The 14,432-nt window shown below is 50.4% G+C and overlaps 1 protein-coding gene across 1 annotated transcript in view; it reads left to right on the top strand.

Moving 5' to 3' along the window:
* MCM4 (minichromosome maintenance complex component 4) overlaps positions 1–11,474 on the top strand; it is an 11,653-nt gene extending 179 nt beyond the window's left edge. The window contains exons 2-15 of the mRNA XM_024742559.1: positions 3–220; positions 307–408; positions 1,244–1,339; positions 1,422–1,517; positions 2,881–3,019; positions 3,977–4,197; positions 5,713–5,833; positions 6,267–6,526; positions 6,847–7,212; positions 7,668–7,795; positions 8,507–8,714; positions 9,539–9,767; positions 10,156–10,289; positions 10,903–11,474. Coding sequence (XP_024598327.1) covers positions 3–220; positions 307–408; positions 1,244–1,339; positions 1,422–1,517; positions 2,881–3,019; positions 3,977–4,197; positions 5,713–5,833; positions 6,267–6,526; positions 6,847–7,212; positions 7,668–7,795; positions 8,507–8,714; positions 9,539–9,767; positions 10,156–10,289; positions 10,903–10,995 — 2,411 coding nt within the window. The 3' untranslated portion in view covers positions 10,996–11,474. The remainder of the gene's footprint in view (positions 1–2; positions 221–306; positions 409–1,243; positions 1,340–1,421; positions 1,518–2,880; positions 3,020–3,976; positions 4,198–5,712; positions 5,834–6,266; positions 6,527–6,846; positions 7,213–7,667; positions 7,796–8,506; positions 8,715–9,538; positions 9,768–10,155; positions 10,290–10,902) is intronic.
* Positions 11,475–14,432: the final 2,958 nt, after the last annotated feature.

A 14,432-nucleotide genomic window follows, 5' to 3' on the forward strand; every position in this document is an offset into this window, starting at 1 on the left:
AGCGGACGTCCCGCAGGGGTCCTCGCCGTGCTCACCCCCGTGGACGCGGTCCCCAGCCGCCCCCTTGGACCTGGACGTGAGCTCGCCGCTGACCTACGGCACCCCCAGCTCACGGGTGGAGGGCACCCCGAGAAGCGGCGTGCGCGGCACGCCTGTGCGGCAGAGGCCCGACTTGGGCTCGACGCGGAAAGGGCTGCAGGTGGACCTGCACTCGGACGGGGTGAGTGCGGGGCCGTTCGGGGCGTGGTGGGCCGCGCGAGGTGGGCCGTCCCCCGCAAACCTGGTCCCGTCGCCTTTCCTGTGCAGCCAGCCACAGAGGATATAGTGGCGAGTGAGCAGTCTTTGGGCCAAAAACTCGTGATTTGGGGAACAGATGTAAATGTGGCAACGTGCAAAGAAAACTTTCAGGTGAGGTTCGGGGCTCCGGAGATGAGGGGGAAAGTACTTGTCACCTCCATCCACGTGACCCCGGTATTTAGGAGCAGATCTTCACGTGGCTCAGAATTGGTGGTGTCTTTTTCAGTTTTTAGGAAAAAGAAAAACACCTACGTTTGTCTCCAAATTCTGACACCGTTCCTAGTTTCCTTTTTTTGAAGTATAGTTGACTTACAGCAATGCGGTAGTTTCGTTTGTACAGCAAAGTGACGTACAGCAGTGATTCGGTTATACTTCTCTTTCTGATTATGTCCCATTATAGGTTATTATAAGATTTTGAATGTAATCCCTTGTGCTGTACAGTAAATTCTTGTTGTTTTTCTACTTTACAGCTGGTAGTTTGTGTTTGTTAATCCCATACTTCTAATTGATCCCTCCTTCCCTCCCTCCCTTCCCCCCTCCCCCTGCTCTTTGGTAACCATAAGTTTGTTTCCTGTGTCTGTGAGTCTGTTTTGTATATGGATTCATTTGTGTTACTTTTTAGATTCCACGTGAAAATGATATATAGTATTTGTATCCATCTGACTTATGTCACTAAGTATAATATTGTCTAGGTGCACCCACGTTGCTGCAGATGGCAAATTTCATTCTTTTTTATGGCTGAGTAATATTCCATTATGTGTATACGTATATAAATCTGTATATATCACACGTTCTTAAGCTAATTGTCTATAAATGGGCACTTGGGCTGTTTCCAGGTCTTAGCTAACTTGAAAAGATAAGTGGCCCCCAGCATTCATAACTTTTATTTTGAGTAGTTGCTGGTTCCTAACTGCATTAAGCTTACTGTTTCTCTCCCCACGCTAAGAGATTTCTTCAGCGTTTCATCGATCCTCTGGCTAGAGAAGAAGAAAGCATTGGCATAGACGTTACTGAGCCTCTGTACATGCAGCGACTTGGGGAGGTAATGAAATATGCTAACCTGAAAATTCAAACTAGGGGTTGAAATGGTTAGCAGGATATAACTTGTTTGTTCTGCCCTGTAGATTAACGTTATTGGAGAGCCGTTTTTAAACGTAAACTGTGAACATATAAGATCATTCGATACAAATCTATACAGACAGCTCATCTGCTACCCACAGGTAACAATTTGCCTTTGAACTTGGGGGTCTGCAGTAAACATCTAGAAGATCTGCAGGGTTTCTGGACAGTAGGGTTTCCTTAGTAACAGAGAATATGCCTCCAAAGCAACTTTTGGGGGGTGGGGGGTTGCCGCATGGCATGTGGGATCTTAGTTCCCAAACCAAGGATCGAACCCATGCCCTCTGCAGTGGAAGCGAGGAGTCCTGACCACTGGACCGCCAGGGAAGTCCCCCAAAACCTCTTAAAACCATGTTCTGTCTTCTTTAAGATGAACACTTTTCCACATGTTAACATTAGAAATCGGGGTGTGTGTTACTGTTGACGGCATGTCATCGTTTGGTTGGCAGCGTTTCTTAGTACATAAAACAGTGGTGACTCACAATTGACAGCTTGTTGGGTTTGATGACTTAAAACATATTAAACGAAGACACACACACCTGCCTTCTCTAACAGGTTGTGTTAACCATACTGCAGTCTTTTCTGGGCTTAAGGTCAGACTTTATCAACGAAGCATCAGCTACATTGATTCTAGCTTTAGGCTTTGGAGGCAGGCAGACTTGGTTTTAAATCTTGATTTTGCTGCTTAATAGCTGTGTAACCTTGGTCCAGTTCCTCAGCTTCCCAGAGGCTGTTTCCTTATCTGCAAAATGGGGAACAGGTGTTAACAAATTGGAATAATTATGATTTAACCCATTTTGGTATCATTCTGTTATGGAAGAAAAGTAAGACCTGAAAGTATGAGCTTCTGTTGCCAATTAAAAGCCTACAGTCATGCCAGCATATCCTGAAGGCACGATTATATGTCTTATCTCATTTTTTTAAATTAATTTATTTATTTTTGGCTGCATTGGGTCTTCATTGCTACGTGTGGGCTTTTTCTCTAGTTGAGGAGAGCGGGAGCTACTCTTGGTTGCAGTACGCAGGCTTCTCACTGCGGTGGCTCCTCTTGCTGTGGAGTACGGGCTCTAGGGGCGTGGGCTTCAGTAGTTGTGGCTTGTGGGCTCTAGAGCGCAGGCTCAGTAGTTGTGGTGCACGGGCTTAGTTGCTCCGCGACACATGGGATCTTCCTGGACCAGGGCTCGAACCCGTGTCCCCTGCATTGGCAGGGGGATTCTTAAGCACTGCGCCACCAGGGAAGTCCATGTCTCATCTCATTTAACTCTAGTGAGAAGATGCAGAGGTGAGAGATGTCATTGTGCCCAAGGGTTTACAAATAGCATGTGTGATTTTATAGGGTAATGCTTTTGGATTATGCCATATTCTTTTTGTTTTTATTCCTTGCTAACATGAATTGCTTTATTAGATTTAACCCTAAGATAAAAATACAAACACAGCTTGGCACCGTTATACTTGTTTTTAAAGGAAGTTATCCCAACTTTCGACATGGCTGTCAATGAGATCTTCTTTGACCGCTATCCTGACTCAATCTTAGAACATCAGATTCAAGTAAGACCGTTCAACGCATTGAAGACTAAGAATATGAGGAATCTGAATCCAGAAGGTAATATTTTTTCAATTTAATGAGATATAGTTGACATATAGAAGATAACGTTTGTAATAGCAAGAGAGCACGTTCCGTGAAAGTCACTTCATCAAGGAACTTTAAAGGAGTTGGTGACAGCGACGGTGGTGGACTGTGGCTTGACAGGAGCCAGTTGCAGGCTCAGTTACCCCATATGCTTCTGGACCCACCATACCTTTTTAACTAAACTGAAATTATATAAAAGATGCTGTAACTCCTGATACTTTTCTATCTTAAGATGAACTGATCCAGTTATGATAGTCTTACAGTTATTTTACTAAGAAGGCAGTCCCTCAGAATCAAAGTAGAAGACAAGTATAAAATATGATCCGTGCCCTGAAGCATAAGGAGGAAATCTAGTTTGGAAAGGAAGAGAAGAGGCAGGAGAACAGAGCAGGACTGTCTCAGCCCAGGGAGAGACGGAGCGTGCCGGGCCCCAGTGGGAGGACTTTGTGGTGAAAGATTTGGAAAGCAGACCTGAAACATCCTATTATGTTATTTATTGGGGGAAATGCTCTGTCAGGGGCCCCAGTTACTACTGGGACAGGTAAGTCTCTGAACCCTCCACGTATAGTGGGCGCGACTATGGAGAAGATTATCACGAGTGCGTGGGCTGTGACAGCCACTTCACAGGTCCGGTCGTCCCCAGGCAGCCTCGGGTCGGCCTAGCTCGGCAAGGGTCAGTAGACTTAAGGGGTTGAGAGGGAGCACACTGGTCACAGGAGGGACATCCCAGGCCAGAGCTGAGGGTACCCAGCGAGATGTTCGTGCTCTGGCCGTAGCGTCTCCCTGTGACCCCCGCCATCCCAGCACCTCCATTCCTCCAGTGAGGTTCTCCCAGGCTGGACAGCAGAGCCAGACCCGCCCCAGCTGGCCTCCAGCTTGGGGAGGCCCACGCCCAGCCAGGACGAGCTGCCCTCTCTCCCCGCCTTGCAGACATCGACCAGCTCATCGCCATCAGCGGCATGGTGATCAGGACGTCCCAGCTGATTCCAGAGATGCAGGAGGCCTTCTTCCAGTGCCAGGTGTGCGCCCACACGGCCCGGGTGGAGATAGACCGCGGTCGCATCGCCGAGCCCTGCGTGTGCGAGCGCTGCCACACCAGCCACAGCATGGCGCTCATCCACAACCGCTCCGTCTTCTCCGACAAGCAAATGGTGCGTGGCCCCTGCGCCCCTCCACGTGCTCCATCCTCATTCTGCCCCAGCCAGGTCCTCAAAAGCCAGGTGTAACTTGTCCACTCATGCAGCCCTGAAACCATGCTTCCTGATGGGTTGAGCAGCTTCATTCCTCCTCGGAAAGCAGGTGTGTTAGAGGGCGAAGCTGGGCACTCAGTGTGCCTGAGGCCCCAGCCTCGGGCCAGCAGCACTGCTGTACCGCCCATGGGCACCTGTGCGCTGTGTTCCACGCTTGTCATAGGGGAGGAGTGCGTTCTCCAACTGAATATCTTAAGTTCAGTGTCATTCGTGATTTCCTAAGTCAAATTTAACACGAGATGCTTCTATGGGAAATACTTAAGATTGTAGGATGTAAGAGTGTATACATTAAGAACAGTAAACGCCGTTTGATTACATTCTGACACTTGGCAGTTCTACCACTGGTAAAGAATGGGCTAAGAAGTTTTGCCAAAGTTTTTCTCACAAACTATTGCCTAGGGAGTTCGACCTTGTAGCTCTTCATTCATGAAAAATTTTAAGATGCAGATTAAAATACCAGAGAAAGGCAGAAAACCATTTATTTACTGCGATTGTAATGGTATAAAGTATGCATAAGGAGTGAAGAATTTTTTGATTTGTTTTAATGTTTAAGCAATCCTAACTTTAAGTGGAGAGAATGAGTTCAAAGTATAGGACAAGAGATAGTTTCCCTTATTGGGAGGCACTAGGAGAACACTAACACATGTGAAAAGCATCCACTTCCTTGCTGATGGAAGGGTCATCGAGGTGAGAAGCTTTCTTCGCACGTGGGCACCAGTTCCTGGGCCTGGGTGCTCCAAGGCTCTGCCCGCAGACTCGCTGCCGTCCTCCGGCTCCTCCAGGCCACCTCGGGGCCCTTGCGCTTGCTGTCCTGTCTCTGAGGGCACGTGGCCCCTCCCTGACAGCCTCTCCTCTGCCCAGTGGTCACCTGGTTTGAGAACGGCCTTCCCTGCCCTTGACGGTGGGAAGCGCAGCCTCCACCCCCGCCCCTTGCTCCCTCCTGTCGTCTTCTGCCACCGCGCCTGGCACTGCCAGGACTGTGTGTGTCCCTCCGCTCTGGGGCAGAGTCCCCAGCACCCGGGATGGAGCTTGGCAGCTGCTTGGCAGGTGCTGTGGGTGAATCGATGTCACCAGGAGGACGGGCAAGAGTTTGGGAGGCACGGTGACCTGAACGGGGGGTGCTTCTCCACCCAGAAGCGCACTGGGGGCAGCGTCCAGGAGGAACTAGAAAGGCAGGCCGACACGGATACAGACGTGCCCGCCACAGCCTTAATGTGGGGAAAAACAGCCCTGGCATCCCCGCCCCCACACGGGGCAGCCTCTAAACGAACAACCGCCTCAGAATGCGCGCCAGGCTGGGCTTCCAGAGGTGGAAACAGAGCGAGGTCCCAGGGGCAGCAGAGGCGCTGCTGTCGGAGTGGCTGGGTGGGCAGGGCTCTGGGCCTGTCCTGAGGCATCTGCCCCCCACCCTCTCAGATCAAGCTCCAGGAGTCCCCTGAAGACATGCCCGCGGGGCAGACGCCGCACACGGTCGTCCTCGCCGCTCACAATGACCTCGTGGACAAGGTCCAGCCTGGGGACAGAGTGCACGTCACAGGTGAGGGGCTCCAGAGTCAGCCCTGTGACCTGGTCGGGGATGCCTGGCCTGGGGCTGCTGTTCCCAGCGCCTGCCTTTGACCTCCGACGTGGCCCCTGCCCAGATGGTAGGCTGTCTCCCTGTTATTGTCTGAAATAACTTGTGAGCGACCTTCCGTATTTGAGCTCTTCAGGTTTCTTTTCTTTCTAGGTTTCTGGTATGGGATTTAGGTACTTTCTTTCAGGTAGTTATTGGTAATTCCTTACATTCGGTTAAGAGAAATGAAACTTCTCTTTCAAACTGCGATGCATCGAACACAGGTGAGCAGGTGGCGTGTGGAGGCAGTGGTCCCGGGTCAGCCTCGCTGGCTCTGCGCGGAGCCCCCCGGAGCCCTGCCTCCCCCGTGCTCCAGGCCAAGGTCAGGCAGGTGAGAGTGTGTCCTTTGTGCCCTCAGGCATCTACCGAGCGGTCCCCATTCGCGTCAATCCCAGGGTGAGCAACGTGAAGTCTGTCTACAAAACCCACATCGACGTCATTCACTATCGGAAAACCGACTCGAAGCGTCTGCACGGCCTCGACGAAGAAGCAGAGCAGAAACTTTTTTCAGAGAAGCGTGTGGAATTGCTTAAGGAGCTTTCCAGAAAACCAGACATTTATGAGAGACTCGCTTCCGCCTTGGCTCCGAGCATTTATGAGCATGAAGATATAAAGAAGGTAACAGACTGATGGGCTTCTCACTTGCGGCTGGGCTTGAGAGCTCTCGGGTCAGACAGTGTGGATACCCCGGAAAGGCTGAGCCTCGGCCCGTTGGGCCGAGCAGGGCCTGCCGCCTGCCTTGGCTGTTGGTGATGAGAATGGTCGGCATCCTCGTCTCGTTTCCAGGCACAGAAGCCGCCATGGGGTGGGTGGGGTCCGGGCCCCTATGGCATCCGTGCCCCAGGGCTGACTCGCAGCCGCTCCCGTCCTCTGATCTCTTCATTGTCGCCCTTTGTCCATCTGAGCACTGAGATCTCTCTGTCTGTCCGCCCGTCTAGGGAATCCTGCTTCAGCTCTTTGGCGGGACAAGAAAGGATTTCAGTCACACAGGAAGGGGCAAGTTCCGCGCCGAGATCAACATCCTGCTTTGCGGGGACCCAGGGACCAGCAAGTCCCAGCTGCTGCAGTACGTGTACAACCTGGTCCCCCGGGGCCAGTACACGTCCGGGAAGGGCTCCAGCGCCGTGGGCCTCACCGCCTACGTCATGAAGGACCCTGAGACACGGCAGCTCGTGCTGCAGACCGGCGCCCTGGTGCTGAGTGACAACGGCATCTGCTGCATCGATGAGTTCGACAAGATGAACGAGAGCACACGCTCTGTCCTGCACGAGGTCATGGAGCAGCAGACGCTGTCCATCGCCAAGGTCAGTTGCCCGTTCTGTCCCGGCGTGGACACAGTTGGGGTGTCGGGGGGCTTGAACTTCAGCATCTGTGGAACCTGCAGCTTGGGAAACTGGCCAACACTTCTCCTGTTAGGTCCCAGCTCAGTCTCAGTATTTTCCACAGATCCTCTTTCTTCCTTTGTGCTGTCCTAACCCTCTCATGTGTGGTACTCGTAGAACTTAAGTTTGTCCTAATGCAAGGGGTTTGGTTACTGAAAAAGACACAGTCGCAGCAAACGTTCATCTACAGCTCGGTCCTTGGCTTGACTCAGTGCTCAGGGCTGTCCCCAGGGGGACGCCTGTGCAGAAGTCACCTGTGCCGGGTGACGTGGCTCGTGGTGACGGCGGATCCCTGGCAGAGGGCACACGGGCGGAGGTGGCTCACAGTTCCTGCTGGCCTCGGGGCGAGGTTTCTAACCACACTGTCCCTCCGCCAGGCTGGGATTATTTGTCAGCTTAACGCCCGCACCTCCATCCTGGCAGCCGCAAACCCTATCGAGTCTCAGTGGAATCCGAAAAAAACCACCATTGAGAATATCCAGCTGCCCCACACACTGTTGTCAAGGTACGAAAACACGTTTTCATAGAATAGATGGTCTCAACTTTGCTCATCTGTGGAATGTTCAGGGTGAGCTTGAGAAGGAAATACAGGGCAGAGCCCAGCTGATGTCGTAAACCCTTGAGGCCGACACAAAGCCTGCACACCTGCTCGGTCACGGGTTTTCCAGGCAAGGACGGTGTGTTTTTCTGCTCACCTTGATGCGTACTTGTTTTTTGGAGCAATTAGGGCCTTTCACCTTCATCCTTTCAGAAACCCACCTCTCGCTGCTCTCAGTCTTAAAGCTGGTGTAGAGAATCAACAAAGTGCAGAGAGCGGTTTTACACAGTAGATAAGGGTCTGAAAATTAAACTTGTGGAAGGGGAGTCACGTAGTCCATACTTTTTTCTCAAAGATAGATATGTTTAGACTTTGACTACTTGACTGTTCTAACGGTAGTTCCTTCTCCCCAAAAGAGTTGAATGTATTTTCATTCGCATCTTCCGGTCTTCAGAATTACAGCGGCGTTTCCCTTGGGAGCAGCTTGCTTCTGGCTCAGCTTTCAGTGCCCGGTATTCCCGGGCAGAAGGGGCCTGCGGGGCCGGGGTAGGGGAACCGGAGGCCCGGGCTCCTCAGGCCGCCTGGGCAGGACACGCCTGCCTCCCTTGCGGGCCCCAGGGTTCACGCACAGGTACGTGGGTGTCCCAGCTGGGAAAACTGTTCACGATGTTTTCTCAGGTTTGACTTGATCTTCCTCATGCTGGACCCTCAGGACGAAGCGTACGACCGGCGTCTGGCTCACCACCTGGTGTCCCTGTACTTCCGGAGCGAGGAACAGGCACAGGAGGAGGTCATGGACATGGCGGTGCTCAGGGACTACATCGCCTACGCACGCAGTGCCGTCCTGCCACGGCTGAGCCAGGACGCCAGCCAGGCCCTCATCGAGGTACCTGCGGCCCGAAGCGCAGCAGGGGGCCGCTCAGCCTCTAAAACAGCCTCTGAAACTTCTATGACTGTCTTCCTTCCTGTGTTGCAAAATCGAGTTTTGCAAATGTAGAAAGGGGGAAAGGATTCATTTCTACACATTGTGCACTCTTTTTATATTTAAATACTTGTAAGCACAGTGTATTTAAGACCAGGATACCTGAGTTGAAATACAGGTGATGCTACTTAGTGACTTTGTAATTCTGGTCCCTTGGCTGCATTTGCTCGTTTCTAAAAAATTAAGTATTTTAAGTACACTTCTTAGTACCTTTTAAGTGGGCAGCAGTGCATGATGACATATACCCAGTAGACATTGTGACACTAAGAAAGTTCCTGGTGCTTTGATAGGCTTTACATCCTGACAAAGCCCTGAAGATGCTCAAGTGAAAGTTACAAGTGATGACGCGGTTTTCCGTCTCTGTCATCTTGAAGGAGTTACGTCATCCATATATGGGTTTAGACAATTTACCTCCTGCGTGTTGCCCCGCTAATCCTTAGCCTGCTCCTCGCAGGGGTGTAAACAGACAGACCGGAGTCCTCAGCTGCCCTTCCCAACGCCGTGTCCTCTGGGTGCCGGGCTTCGCACACCCTTGCTGCCCGGTCCCGTCCTGAAGCTGCGCCCACGCCTCCCCCAGACGAGGCTCGAGGCCCAAGGCTGCACCCACTCTCGCTCCCCTCAGGACCTACCTGCCCAGGGGGTTATTTAACGGGAGCCCGACTGGCCAGAGTCCAGGCGCGACCCTCAGGTCATCGTGTGAGGAGTTGGCGTGTCCCCTGTCTCGCCAGGCTTACGTGGACATGAGGAAGGTGGGCAGCAGCCGAGGGATGGTGTCCGCGTACCCCCGACAGCTGGAGTCGCTGACCCGCTTGGCCGAAGCCCACGCCAAGGTGCGGTTTTCCAGCAAGGTGGAGGCAATCGACGTCGAGGAGGCCAAGCGCCTGCACCGGGAGGCCCTGAAGCAGTCGGCGACCGACCCACGGACGGGCATCGTGGACATCTCCATCCTCACCACAGGTGGGGCTGCACGGGCCCTCTGAGCACGTGACGGGCGTGCCTCACCGAGGAGGTAGATGTTGGCGCACGTGACCTGGTCCTGTACTGCCCGCCCTCCGGGCACCACGCCCCTAGAGGAGCGGTTCTTCCCCAGCGAGCACAGCTCGCTTCTGTGCTCATTGCCTGGACTGTCTCAGTGGAAAGGAGCAGCTATAAATAAGCTCTTCAGAAACTGGGAACAGAATTCAGAACTTGCTCCAACCGTCCCCTAACCTTATTTGGTGACATGACTAAACAGCTGTTGTTTTTTTTTAAGAGTATAGTTGATTTATGACTAAAATATTAATGGAAGTTTGAAACACTTGCTTCCTTAGAGCAAAAACGTCTTCACTAATTTCTTTTAAATCAGGAATGAGTGCCACCTCTCGTAAACGGAAAGAAGAGTTAGCTGAAGCTTTGAAAAAGCTTATTTTATCCAAGGGCAGAACGCCAGCCCTGAAATACCAGCAACTTTTTGAAGATATTCGGGGACAGTCTGATATAGTGAGTGTTTATGTGTATATTTTGTTTAATAGAGTTTTCTTTTTCCTTGATGCTGCTTTAAAGTTTTTTTCTAATATTTTTCCTTCGTTTGTAGTTTAAGTAATAAATTGTTTAAGTAGTTACAGATAAAGAAGAGAAGTGAGATCACCACCCACCATCAGGGAATGATTGCGATGAGAATTGTGTTAGGCTTTCAGTTTTCTGTGTGGATGTGGATCGTGGTTTTGAGCTGCGTCAGTTAGTACTCTTAGCTTCATCTGTGACGCAGAATCCACTTCATGACTTACGCACTTTACCTCATGCCTCCCCCGTGAGTTACTTAACCATTTGGTGGGCACTTAGAGCATTTGCAGTCTCTTGCTGTTAAAAGGAAAGCTGAGTTCATGGCAAGAGCTCTGCTGGTCGGGTCCAGTCTTGCCTGCTGCCCTAACGCCCTCCCTTCCTGGCCCTTGGCAGGAAACGTTTGCCACTCCCAAGACGGAGCGTTAAGACGTGTGTACAGCCACCAGGAAGGAAGGAGACTCTGGTGGTTCTTTAACTTGGAAACCATTGTGTCTCTAAGCGGGGAGGGCAGCTCCACGTGTCCAGTTCTTTTCTCTTCTCTTCCCCAAAGGCAATTACCAAGGATATGTTTGAAGAAGCGCTGCGTGCCTTGGCGGATGATGACTTCTTGACGGTAACTGGGAAGACAGTGCGCCTGCTCTGAAGCCCCACGAGCAGCGCCGGTCACCACCCTGCCGCCGGCGGGAGAAAGAGCCTCAAGGTCATTACTTGGCTGCATAAAAATTTTCTAACCTGGGTTCCGTTTTCTAGGGAAGCGTGTGTGTTCATCTTTTTAACATTTTAAGTAAAGAGCACTGTGCCAGTTTATGAGCATGATATAGTACAACTGTTTTCTTCAAGTGCCGTTTCTTTAGCACCAGGTTTGAGCTGTGTGTAGGCACAGACAGGGTGCGATCTTCTCTGGAGACAGCGGTCTGGGTCATGGTTTTGTGCTGGACTTCGTCGTGGCCGTTGGAGATGCTCGGGTGTTCACATCCCTCCTGTGGGGAGGTGCATGCCAGCGCTGTCCCCACTGAGTCCTCAGGGCTTGTTCTCTTGGCTACATGAGGCTGGAAATGATGGGGTTCCGGGTCACTGCTTTCTACTGCTTCACCCTAATATGTAAAACTTTTTCCTCAATAAATGATAGAATAAGTAATACTTGGTTATCAGGCATTATTTTTCATTAAGAAAAAAGCTTTAATAAACACTGCTTTCATGATAATTCATGACGGTAAGTACTTTGTGTAAGTTATAAACTCACTAAGATATAATACATTTCATCTTATTCAAAAGTTATTTCAATTCTAGCAGTCATTCTCATAAAACCACCATAGGCTGAAATCTCAGGTGGAGATAACTATGGTAACAAGTAATCCCTGGAACATTCAAGTCTCCATGAGTTTGGCCTTTTTTATAATCAACATTCATTAGCGAAGCATTCATGGAAAGTGACAGATCTGAGTGTTTGAACAGCCTTAAAATGCTAATGTGGGCGTGGGATCCAGAGGTCATCTGAGCAGCTCCGGCGGTCCCCATTCTGTCCTGGGGGTCACGGTGCCTCAGCAGCAGTCAGGCTGGGGCATCACCAGAGGGTGCGAGAGACGAGTCTGAAATGAAAACCGCTGAATCTTCTGAGTAGAACTCTGTCTGGTGTGGGTGGACGCTGCTCACGCTTCCAGAATTGGGCTGAGAAGGGAGACCGTTGGGGAGAGGAGTCTGAGGCCACGCGCTGAGCGGTTCCCAGCCCGAGTTGCTCAAGGTGGCTGGTTCTCAGGCCACTGACGAGCTGTGGACAGCACACACTACACCGGGGCCCACAGTGTGCAGGGCGTTGTGAGGCCAAGTTCCCTGAACCAACTGGGAAATGTCCCGGGGCCACGGCGAGAGCTGATCTTCCCCCCAAACTGCATTCTGAGTAAGGTCACAACAAGAGTGCCTTCTTGCACAATTACAAGCTAAGTGAAAGAGCACTGCTGCAGACTTCCCAGGTGGTCCAGTGGCTAAGACTCCCAGGTTCCCAATGCAGGGGGCCCGGGTTCGACCCCTGGTTGGGGAATTGGATCCTACATGCATGCCGCAACTGAAGATTCCCACACACAGCAAACGAAGATCCCGCGTGTCACAACTAAGACCTGGCACGGCCAAAATATATAAATGCCAAACAACAAAAACAAACAGCATTGCTGCCATCAGGTTCTGGAGCTGCTTCCTTGACACAGTTCTGTAGATCATAGACGAGTGATACAGGAAATAAAGACAGGCTTTCACCAAGGTGAACCCTCTGCCTGCAGTCATGGCTAGAACATAGGAAGTTAAGTGACGAGTGTGCTCAGTACCCGAACCTTCTGGGGCGCTCCTATCTGTTGACTAAGATGCTTTCCCCCTGAGGTAACACAGTAGTGATATTTTTTTAAACCTTGTTATTCAATACCAACATGGAACTTATGGCTGCAAATAAAGTTTGATTTTACGGGAATCTGAGTTGAATTAACATAATGAGGCTTCTGTTATGGTGGATCTAAACTTATTCAATTGGGCGCATTTCCGGTCACTTGTGGAATTGTGACGTGGTTTGGGGGGCTCCGAGAGCCAGGAGGGGCTCATCCTGTCAGGGCAGAGCCGACGGATGCCTGTTGGGTGTCTCTAGGCAGCAGAGCAGGAGAGGAAGAGGGTGAGTCACGGAAGAGCTCTGCCCTTGGAGGCCGAGCCTCCGCACTTACCCTCAGGAGTATCGGGGCAGGAAAGACGGCACCTTCCCCGGCACCTTCCCGTTTGTAGAAGGTGGTTTGTTGGCACAGATGTGGGCTGCCCAGGCCAGATCCTGGCTCGTCTTCCTCCCAATCTTCAGTGCTTACGACTGGCACATGGTCAGTGCCCGACCACGTTCCTGTGAACAAAATAAGTAGAATGTAGGTTTTTCTTATGAGGACAATACAATTCAGCTCAATTCCTACAAATATACGTTTTAAATGTTACAGTATAATGTAATTGCATTTGAATTTTTCCCTCCAATTTTGACCCTGAAAGATACCCAGACTTGCCAGTTGGAACAGCCTTACTTGATTTACACACATACACAAGCCATTGTACTCCCAGTATCCATCATAAATATAACCAGCTCCACCCGAGGAATCAAACACCAGCAAGAATGAAGAAACCCAGAAGGTAATGACTCACTCTTAGCACAAGGTTAGGAAATGTTTAGTTTAAGAAAGTGCTGTTACTTATTAAATTTGAGGTCATTTCTTAAAATGCCTCACAATTTAATTTTTTAAACTTTTTTTTTTTTTAAACTTTTTGAAATAAGTTTCAGGCTTACAAAAAAGTTGTAAGGTTAGTAAAATTCCCATTTACCTTTCACTCAAATTCCTTTGTTACATTTCCTCGAACCTGCTTTTATCATTATCTATAAAGTTTTTTTAATTATTTGAGACTAAGTTATAGACAGGATGCCCCTTTACTTATAAATACTTCCTAAAAACCATGTATATCCTAAAACCAGTAACCTTACTTTATATAATAACCTCAGAATAATTTCATAACGATCGAAAAATTAAGGGATTTCCCTGGCTGTCCAGTGGTCAAGAATCATGCTTCCACTGCAGAGGGCACAGGTTCGATCCCTGGTTGGGGAACTAAGATCCCGCGTGCCGCGTGGTGGCACGGCCAAAAAACATAAAATAATTTTTTTTAAAAAATTAATACTGTTACCCAATCTACAGACATTCAGATTTCATCAATTGTCTCAATGATGCTCATAGCAAAACTAAAAAAATACATGCTTCTGCTTCAGGATCACAAGCCACATTTTTATTATTTATTTGTTTGCACTGGGTCTTAGTTGTGGCAGGTGGGCTCCTCAGTTGAGGCTCGAGGGCTCCTTTGTTGCAGCATGCATGTGGGATCTAGCTCCCCGACAAGGGCTCGAACCCAGGCCCCCCGCACTGGGACCGCGGAGTCTTACCCACTGCACCACCAGGGAGGCCCCACAAGTTGCCCTCCTCAGCTGCCCGCTGCTGCCTGGGCCCCTTCAGGGCTTCCTACAACACCTGCCCCATGATCTGAGCTGCGACTCTTTCCTAAAGGGGACCCTCCCTA

The sequence above is a fragment of the Neophocaena asiaeorientalis genome, unplaced genomic scaffold (genome assembly GCF_003031525.2).
Source record: "Neophocaena asiaeorientalis asiaeorientalis breed wild unplaced genomic scaffold, Neophocaena_asiaeorientalis_V1.1 scaffold226, whole genome shotgun sequence".
Taxonomy (NCBI): domain Eukaryota; kingdom Metazoa; phylum Chordata; class Mammalia; order Artiodactyla; family Phocoenidae; genus Neophocaena; species Neophocaena asiaeorientalis.